This window comes from Ictalurus furcatus, chromosome 5 (assembly GCF_023375685.1).
Source record: "Ictalurus furcatus strain D&B chromosome 5, Billie_1.0, whole genome shotgun sequence".
In the NCBI taxonomy this organism is placed as follows: Eukaryota; Metazoa; Chordata; class Actinopteri; order Siluriformes; family Ictaluridae; genus Ictalurus; species Ictalurus furcatus.
In genome coordinates this window covers 162312-172311 of record NC_071259.1, presented here as the reverse complement: position 1 = coordinate 172311, position 10000 = coordinate 162312, and the positions used below count along the sequence as shown (strand labels likewise).

Here is a 10000-nt window from a genome sequence, read left to right as displayed (position 1 = left end):
CTCTTCTTACCCGCTCTGTCCTTTGTCCTGCTCATGTGCCCCTCTGTTCTCCATCAGTGTATGTGTGTGTGTGTGTGAGTGTGTGTGTGTGTGTGTGTGTGTGTGTGTGTGAGTGAGTGAGTAAATGTGCGTGAGAGAGTGTGTGTCTCGGCTCTCTCTCAGTGATGGAGGGATATAAAGGAGAGGTTCCACCTTTTCTAGTTACTAATTACCCACAGACTTCATTATTCTCTTTAATAAATGAGCTACACACACTGGTTAAAATTAACAGAGCGTGTGTGTGTGTGTGTGTGTGTGTGTGTGTGTGTGTGTGCGCGTTACTCTGAGTGATACCGTGTGGTTGTGCTAATAAAGTTTTTGTTAAGTGTTTGTGATCATCCGTACACACGCGCTTCACAGATAAAAATGCGCAGAAGAGGCATTTCTCTGTGTGTGTGTGTGTGTGTGTGTGTGTGTGTGTGTGTGTGTGTGTGAGTTGTGCAGTGTTAACAGATGTTATGAGCAGTGTAGCTGGACTCTGACCCCTCTGTCCTTCCCTTATCTCACACTGTCAACATTGCCTACGTGGTGTGTTCTGTTTATTTAACGACTCCGCCGCATTAGCAAGGACATTTTGATGTCCATCTGGAACAGACTCGCGTCTGATCTGAGTAAGAACACTGTGTTGTAGGACAACACACACCATGTCATGGCACCGTGTGAACAGAACACTCTATCATGTCTAACAGAGTAGCATCCTCGCTGGACTTTCGCACCAGTATGCACCGATGAATGAAAACTAGCAAGCCAACATCATGCCTAATAACTGTTGGTTAGCATTAGCACTCCTTCTTCTTCTTATTCTTCTGCTTTCCTAAAATTAGTCATGTAGACCAAAGCATAAAATGTAGGCACACAAAACTTGGTCAACTTGTTACTTTTTGAAGAAACATGTACAGTACAGAACATCTTCAGCTCTGGGATGTTGGTGGGTTTCCTCACATGAACTGCTTCAAGTTCTTCCACAACATTTCTACTGGATTAAGGTCAGGACTTTGACTTTTATTCTTCTTTAACCGTTCTTTGGTAGAACGACTCGTGTGTTCAGGGTCGTTGTCTTGCTGCATGACCCACTTTCTCTTCAGATTCAGTTCATGGACAGATGTCCTGATATTTTCCTTTAGAGTTCGCTGCTATCATTCAGAATTCATTGTTCCATCAGTGATGGCGAGTCGTCCTGGTCCAGATGCAGCAAAACAGCCTCAAACCCTGACACTACCACCACCATGTTTCACAGATGGGATCAGGTTCTTCTGCTGGAATGCAGTGTTTTCCTTTCTCCAAACATAACACTTCTCATTTAAACCAAAAAGTTCTATTTTGGACTCATCCGTCCACAAAACATTTTTCCCAATAGACTTCTGTCGTGTCCACGTGATCTTTATCAAACTGCAGAAGAGCAGCGATGTTCTTTTTGGAGAGCGGAGGCTTTCTCCTTGCAGTCCTGCCATGCACACCATTGTTGTTCAGTGTTCTCCTGATGGTGGACTCATGAACATTAACATTAGCCAATGTGAGAGAGGACTTTAGATGCTTAGAAGTTCCCCTGGGTTCCTCTGTCACCTCGTGGACTATTACACATCTTGCTCTTAGCATGTTTGTTGGTCGAACACCCCTGGATTGGTGGAGTCCAAACTCTTTAGAGATGGTTTTTTTAACCTTTTCCACCATGATGAGCTTCCACAACTCTTTTTCTGAGGTCCTCAGAAATCTCTTTTGTTCCTGCCATGATACACTTCCACAAACACGTGTTGTGAAGATCAGACTCTGATAGATCCCTGTTCTTTAAATAAAACAGGACGCTCACTCACTCACACACCTGATCATCATCCCCCTGATTGTCACACCGGACTAATTTCACCTTCAGATTAACTGCTAATCCTAGACGTTCACATACTTTTGCCGCTCACAGATATGTAATAATGGATACTTTTCCTCAATAAATAAATGACTGTGTATATATTTTATATTATATTTTAGATATATTTTGTCTCGTTCCTTTAATTGGGTTCTCTATGTCTACTTTTAGGACTTGTGTGAAAATCTGATGAAGTTTTAGGTCATATTTATGCAGAGATATATTTGTCTGTAAAGTTTGTTGGATCAAGTCATTGGATACATGTTCATCTGCTTATCTGTAAGTGGCCACATGTTGCTCACTTGATTGGTGTAAAAATATCAGCCAATCAGCTCTTAGCTTTTCACAGGGTTAGCACTGACCGTCTGGCACTATGTCCAGGTATCAGCCTTCTAGTATTTAATGTAACCTTACACAAAATATGTACTAGGGGTGCTACTCGCAAAGGAGTGCTTGGACCCCGATAATCGCTGCTTGTGGATAGTGTTTAAAAATGAAAAAGATCAATTAGAAACACTTCATTTCAATTAATGTTAAAACTGTGTGTGTGTGTGTGTGTTAGAGAGGACCCATGGCGTGTGGCAAAGATGGTGAAGAGCTACATGCAGCAGCACAATCTTCCTCAGAGGGAGGTGGTGGAGGCGACGGGACTCAATCAGTCGCACCTGTCACAGCATCTGAACAAAGGGACGCCCATGAAGAACCAGAAACGAGCCGCGCTTTACAGCTGGTACGTCAAGAAACAGGACGAGATCAGCCAGCGTGAGTACACACACACACACACACACTCATCATACACACACACATCATACACACACAAACACAGTGTGTCGTTATCATAAAAGTCTTTATTGCAGAGTTTACCAATGCAAGTCGGGGAATGGTTCTGGGGGAGGAGCCAAGTGAAGAAAACAGGAAGGGGCGGAGAAACCGGTTTAAATGGGGCCCCGCATCACAACAGATCCTGTTCCAGGCCTACGAGCGCCAGAAAAACCCCAGCAAGGAGGAGAGAGAGGGACTGGTGGAGGAGTGTAACCGGTGAGAGCAGACACACTGTGTGTGTGTGTGTGTGTGTGTGTGTGTGGTGCGCAAAGCCCTTAAACACCTCTGATGTGTGTTTGTGTGTTTCAGAGCGGAGTGTTTGCAGAGGGGCGTGTCTCCATCACAGCTGGCCGGTTTGGGTTCGAACCTGGTGACAGAAGTGCGTGTTTATAACTGGTTCGCTAATCGCCGCAAAGAGGAAGCGTTTCGCCACAAACTGTCAGTCGACCCACCTTACAGCAGCCAATCAGCATCCGGGACAGAGCAGAGCATCCTGCCCACTCCCACACAAGGTAACACACACACACACACACACACACACACACACACAGATCAGTAAATGTAGATATGATAGTGAAATAAGTGATTCCCAATTGTACTAAACAGTACAGTAGCAGGGGTTTCCCAGTTACCATGACAACCAGATGCTAAACTGCAGATCAGTACAGTAGGTAGTAGTAGCTAACACTGTTTACTGGTTAATGTGCATCACTGTGATTTGGGACACAACCCGTGGCAGATTGATGAGATTCTCTCTCTCTCTCTCTCAGGTATGAAGTTTACTTCCTCTGTAGTGTGTGAGGGCATAGGGGCATTGCGGCATGCTGGGAGCGGAGACAGAGCGGACGGAGGACACCTGGGGACGGGTCTGATCCAGCTGGAGCCGAGTCACATGCTTCTGGAAGCACATCAGCACAAACTGGTGAGATTATCTTCATCAGATGCTCTTCTGTTCTCGCTGACATCAGTGTCAGGGTTCTCCTGATAGAACCGCTGATACGTCTGTGACCGCTTCCTCTTGTGTGTGTGTGTGTGTGTGTGTGTGTGTGTGCGTCAGGTATCAGGAGGAGGGTCTCTGCCGCCCGTTAGCACCCTGACATCTCTCCACAGCGTGTCTCACACACACTCCAGCTCGTCGCAGGGCCTCATCATGGCCTCCTTACCCAGCGTCATGAGTCTGGGAGACTCGTCTCTGCTCATAGGTATACACACACACACACACACATGCACACATACGCACACACACACACACACACACACGCACACACACACGTGCACACACACACACACACACGCACACACACACGTGCACACACACACACACACACACGTGCACACACACACGCACACACACACGTGCACACACACACACACACGTGCACACACACACACACGCACGCACACATACGCACACACGCACGCACACACACACACACACGCACACACGTGCACACACACACACACACACGTGCACACACACACACACACGCACACATACGCACACACGCGCACACACACACACACACGTGCGCACACCTTGTAGCGTGTACTGGTTATTCCTTGTGTTTTCTTATCCTCTCCCCTGTAGGTCTCACGTCCGCTCAGCCACAGTCGGTTCCCGTCATCAACAACGTAGGGGGCGGGTTTACCACGCTCCAGCCAATCACCTTCCAGCAGCAGCTCCATGCATCCACCCAGCAGCCAATCACGCAGCAGCTGCCAAGTCACATGACTACGAGTCCCTTCATGGCCACGATGGCGCCGCTGTCCTGCCATAGTAAGTGATGACATCATGTGTGTGTGTGTGTGTGTGGAATGACATCATTCATAAGGAATACATCACGTAGGCTATGTGTGTGTGTGTGTGTGTGTGTGTTTCAGTGTACAGTAAGACAGATCTGACGTCGTATCCCTCCTCCAGCCTCCTGTCCCAGGCGATGGTCATCGCCGACAGCAGCAGCATCGGAACCCTCGCTAATCTCACCACAGTCCGACAGGTGACTCCCAGATTAGCATCAAATTAGCATTAGCACACTAAGATCAGTGTGTATGATAAATATTGATAGATCACTCTGTATTCGTGTGTGTGTGTGTGTGTGCGTGTGAATCAGACGCTGAGCTCGGACTCTGAGGAACACACAAACACCCCGATCCAGGAGGAGTCACTACACCTACAGTCCAGCTCTCCAGTACCAGGTCACACACACACACACACACACACACACAAACCCTCAACTGATGGTTACACACTGTGCACAATTGTTAGAATAAAAACAGCTACATTAAGGAAACCTTTAACGCGTTTATACAGTACGTCTATATATCTTTTAGTGTTTTCAAATCCAACCGTTTTCAAAAAAATATATTTTCTATTATTTTGGTCATCAGCATTAAATATCCGAGACCCTACTGTTTTCTGTTTATAAACAGAGATATGATAATAATTTATGCATGAAAGTATTGCACTTATGCACAGCACTGATTTTAAAAAATAGAGCAAAGTTGATGTTTCCTTTTTCATGAACCAATCACAACCTAGCATTTGATATGAAATAATTGTATAAAAATTTGTTTTAAAAAAAGAGAAGAGATTCCATTCAAAAGCATCAATTAATAAGCAAAATAAATCAATATCCTTAAATCAAAATCAGTCCGAGTATGTTAACTACAGCGCACTGAAACTGGCTCTCTGGTCTGTTCTCTAGGGGAAAAACACATTTTCTCCAAGTGTGTTTAATAACAAATCTACAATAATAATCTCTCTGCTGTACGTTTAAACCACATCGGAAACTTTTTGTGTATAATAAACAGGAGTCTGTTCTAACATGTCTATAATAAAGCTAAACGCCTGTCCTCCGGTCCTCAGTGTCCTCCAGCAGTCTGGATCTTTATCCTCAAACCCAGTCCAGCGAGTCCCACACCTCGCACCTGCTCACGTCATCACCCTCAGACATCGGCCCCTACATACCTGCACAGATGGTCTCTACCGCTCAATAGCAGCAGCAGCAAACTCAGTGGAACCTACCATCACGCCTCAGAAATGGGGGGGACTATATATATATATATATATATAGTTTAAATAGTTTCTGCGAGTAAGGATGTAAAAACCTTACTGACATTGAACATTAACCCATGTGTGTCTCCGAGGAATCTCTGTGGATGAAGATGATGATGGAAAATTCTCAGGGATTAGTAATTTCACCGATGAGGTTTAAAATGCACAAAATAAATAAATAACTGAGATCTGCGTGAATCTACACACATCCCAATAGTGTCGAGGAGTCACGGGGACAGTGTGGGCGGAGCTTAAGTTCAATTTGATCAGCCAATCCTGAACTCGATCGTCACCACATCATCTTGGGCGGAAACTATGCCGCTTAAAACACTGCTTCTAATTCCAGGACATAACACTAATTAGCTACGTAGACATAAATAGTGCGTGATGATGTCATCAAGTTAGCGATGGATTGTCAATCAGCAGCCCCTGACCTGAACCCAGACCCAACAGTAATTATTATCCTTAAACACTTTGAATTTCCTCTGTAAATATTATTTTGATGTATGAAATGAATTAAAATTGTATATAAAAAAACAAACAAACATGTTTTGTTGGTTGTTTTTTCCGCTATTGCTAGCTGGCTAACTGAGCTAACCTGAGGCTGTAGGTCACATGACGTTAGAAAGAGAAGAAGGAGCGAGAGAGAGAAAAGCATGAAGGTAAATGAAAGTAAGGAAGCAGAAGATTTACAGAATAAGACAGAAGGAGAGAAAGATATCTACTGTACACCTTTCTGGCCACGAGCTCCAGATTCCTGAAGGCTGCAATCTGATTGGCTGTCTGGTTTTCAGCGGGAAACAAACCTCTGAAAGACTGAGACACAGTGAGCTGGAAGACGTCCTCAGAACCCCATCGTTAAACGTTACTCGTTATTAACCAGAGGTTAATCTGTGTGTTTGCTGATTGGCTATGAGAAAAGTTCTGTGGTTGGTCCAGCTGCCTCTCTTTATGTGAAAGTAGGCGGGTCCTCGGCTACAGTTAGTGACGACGCGAATCAGATTCCCGAGAAGTCCGAGGCTTGTGAGACTTCAACAACGCTGACATTACATACGGATAAATCGCCATACGCGGAGGTTTCAGGAAATAAAACTTATGAAAGACTTTAATCTGGAATCAGTGCAGTTTTCTCTTTTATAACAAAAAAAAAAGATTTATTTCAAAAAACAAAACAAGAAGAAACTGCAGTGAACTGAATAAAGAACCGCTCCTGATATTAAACACAACCTGAAACAGATAAATAACCAGTCTCTCTTTCATTCTCTCTCTTTCACTCCCTCATTCATTTTCTTCTTCTTCTTCTTCAGCGTGTTGTTCTCTCCGCTCTGTTCCTGACCGACACGTCTGTCTCCCTGCGCTAACGACTCGTCTTCCTCTCTCTCTGTCACAGCTTTCCTTTTCTTTTTCTTCTTCTTCTTCGGTTCGGCGCTCTCCTCATCCCTCGCTCCGGCATCCGTCCTCTCGTCCTCCAGTCGTCTCTCTGTGCAGGAGGAAGGAAGCAGATCTGATACGGACACGGCCGCTTCCCTCAGCCTCGACTCCATCTCACTGTCACTGTCACTGGGGCGGGGGGTGAGAGACGCACAAATAGGGCGAGAGAGAGACAAGTAGGGAGTGAGATACCGAGAAAGAGAGACACACAGGGAGAGAGACAGGCAGACAGAGCAAGACAGAAAGAGAGAGACAGGTATGGAAAGAAAGACAGGTGGGAAGAGAGAGACAAAGAGGCATGGAGAGAGACAGTGAGAGAGAGAGAGACAGAGACATTGTGTGTGTGTATGAGAGAGAAAGACTGTCAGTGGTTGCTATGGCAACAAGTAAATGAGGAAATCTGAGGAGAAACACTGTCACAGTAAATATTAATATGTGTGTGTGTGTATTACCTGGAGCTGGGTGCAGGTCTGCGTTTAGGAGGCGGGGCTTGCTTTGGCTCCTCCCTCCAGTTACCAGGAAGTGATGTGGAGAAAAGTCGGAAACCTCCGGAACGAGGAAATAAATTAAGATTAATCACAGTTTAGAAGTTTCTGTCATTATAAACATAACGAATAGGTTACATGCAGAGGTCTTAAATAAAACACTGTGCTGCTCACGCATGCACACACACATGCGCACACACACACGTACGTCGTGATTTCGCTTCTTACTTCCTGAAACAGAATACAGAAAATGGCCCGCCCTGAACCCTACAGCCCCGCCTTAAACCCTTCAGCTCCACCCTGAACCCTACAGCCCCGCCTTAAACCCTTCAGCTCCACCTTGAACCCTACAGCCCCACCTTAAACCTTACAGCCCCGCCTTAAACCCTTCAGCTCCACCCTGAACCCTACAGCCCCACCTTAAACCCTACAGCCCCGCCTTAAACCCTTCAGCTCCACCTTGAACCCTACAGCCCCGCCTTAAACCCTACAGCCCCGCCTTAAACCCTTCAGCTCCACCCTGAACCCTACAGCCCCGCCTTAAACCTTACAGCCCCGCCTTAAACCCTACAGCCCCGCCTTAAACCCTTCAGCTCCACCCTGAACCCTACAGCCCCGCCTTAAACCCTTCAGCTCCACCCTGAACCCTACAGCCCCACCTTAAACCCTACAGCCCCGCCTTAAACCCTTCAGCTCCACCCTGAACCCTACAGCCCCACCTTAAACCCTACAGCCCCGCCTTAAACCCTACAGCCCCGCCTTAAACCCTACAGCCCCGCCTTATACCCTTCAGCTCCACCCTGAACCCTACAGCCCCACCTTAAACCCTACAGCCCCGCCTTAAACCCTTCAGCTCCACCCTGAACCCTACAGCCCCACCTTAAACCCTACAGCCCCGCCTTAAACCCTACAGCCCCGCCTTAAACCCTTCAGCTCCACCCTGAACCCTACAGCCCCGCCTTAAACCCTTCAGCTCCACCCTGAACCCTACAGCCCCACCTTAAACCCTACAGCCCCGCCTTAAACCCTACAGCCCCGCCTTAAACCCTACAGCCCCGCCTTATACCCTTCAGCTCCACCCTGAACCCTACAGCCCCACCTTAAACCCTACAGCCCCGCCTTAAACCCTTCAGCTCCACCCTGAACCCTACAGCCCCACCTTAAACCCTACAGCCCCACCTTAAACCCTACAGCCCCGCCTTAAACCCTTCAGCTCCACCCTGAACCCTACAGCCCCGCCTTAAACCCTTCAGCTCCACCCTGAACCCTACAGCCCCGCCTTAAACTGAAATATTTGTTGTCTGAAACTTGGAGGAAACTTCCATCACAGCTGTTACAGAAGCCGAGTGATTTCAGGCCCGACGCGGTCAAGACGCTCTGCTAATCAACGCATGACAAACGACGTAGTAAAACACAGTAACCGTGATCTTTACTGAAGCATAATTAATGACGATGGAATCTGGGGCTGCTGAATGTCACACATCGTTATTCTCTCACTTCCTGTACCGAGGTGATTAACGGACCAATGCAACTCGCAATGCAAAAAAGACTATACTTAATCATCTCCAACCACACACACTGCAGTGCATTACGGGTATTCTGAGATGTGTACACTACCTCTCCCGGTGCATTATGGGATTGAAACTGATATTGAATATACATATAAAATATTTTTAAATCACCATCATCAGCGTCATCCTGTGTGTTGTCACACAGCGCAGGTTTACAGTCAGGGGTCTCTCTGAACACCTCACAGATCACACTGCAACACACACACACACGTTTAATCACAGTAATCACATAAATAAATGGTGTGTGTATCACTCGACTGTGTCTCTTTTTGTGAGTCATTCTGATTGTTTCTCGGAGTGTATGAGTGTCTCTCTTTGTGTGTGTGTGTGTGTGTGTTTAACCTGTCCAGCATGGCTCCGAGCTTCTTGGCGACGTGAGAGCGGAACTCTGGTGTGGTTTTCAGCTCGTTGCCGTCGTGTTCGTGCTCAGACACTTTCAGTCTGTCGACAGTGATTGATTGAACTTTATTAAATTTGTTTAAAATGTATTTAAATAAAAGGTTTAACTCCAGCAGCAGCAGCAGCAGTGTGTCTTCACTTTACCTCTTACTGTGTGTGTGTTTCCCTCCATCTGTACAGGAATAAACACACACACTGATCACAACATGTACACAAACACTTACAGAACATAATGCACAGACTCGAACACCACCAGCTGTGATGCTCAGTTACAGTTCTCTGAGTAATAACGCTGAACAGTTAGTGATTTCCTCCTGGTTGCTGTGCATTAATAATGGCA

At 46.3% G+C, this 10000-nt stretch overlaps 2 protein-coding genes across 3 annotated transcripts in view; one reads left to right on the top strand and one right to left on the bottom strand.

Annotated features, from left to right (window-relative positions):
* hnf1a (HNF1 homeobox a) overlaps positions 1–6319 on the top strand; it is a 9585-nt gene extending 3266 nt beyond the window's left edge. Inside the window, exons 4-12 of one of the 2 annotated variants that reach the window (XM_053623958.1) lie at positions 2460–2659; positions 2755–2935; positions 3029–3231; positions 3490–3641; positions 3777–3921; positions 4308–4496; positions 4601–4716; positions 4831–4915; positions 5586–6319. In XM_053623958.1, coding sequence (XP_053479933.1) covers positions 2460–2659; positions 2755–2935; positions 3029–3231; positions 3490–3641; positions 3777–3921; positions 4308–4496; positions 4601–4716; positions 4831–4915; positions 5586–5716 — 1402 coding nt within the window. In that variant the 3' untranslated portion in view covers positions 5717–6319. Of the gene's footprint in view, positions 1–2459; positions 2660–2742; positions 2936–3028; positions 3232–3489; positions 3642–3776; positions 3922–4307; positions 4497–4600; positions 4717–4830; positions 4916–5585 lie in introns of both variants that reach the window. The other variant, XM_053623957.1, reaches the window with a different exon arrangement.
* An 11-nt stretch (positions 6320–6330) lies between these two features.
* Positions 6331–10000, bottom strand: part of c5h12orf43 (chromosome 5 C12orf43 homolog) — a 4049-nt gene continuing 379 nt past the window's right edge. The window contains exons 2-6 of the mRNA XM_053623991.1: positions 9805–9832; positions 9604–9702; positions 9373–9452; positions 7658–7751; positions 6331–7334 (exon numbers count right to left, since the gene is read on the bottom strand). Coding sequence (XP_053479966.1) covers positions 7031–7334; positions 7658–7751; positions 9373–9452; positions 9604–9702; positions 9805–9832 — 605 coding nt within the window. The 3' untranslated portion in view covers positions 6331–7030. The remainder of the gene's footprint in view (positions 7335–7657; positions 7752–9372; positions 9453–9603; positions 9703–9804; positions 9833–10000) is intronic.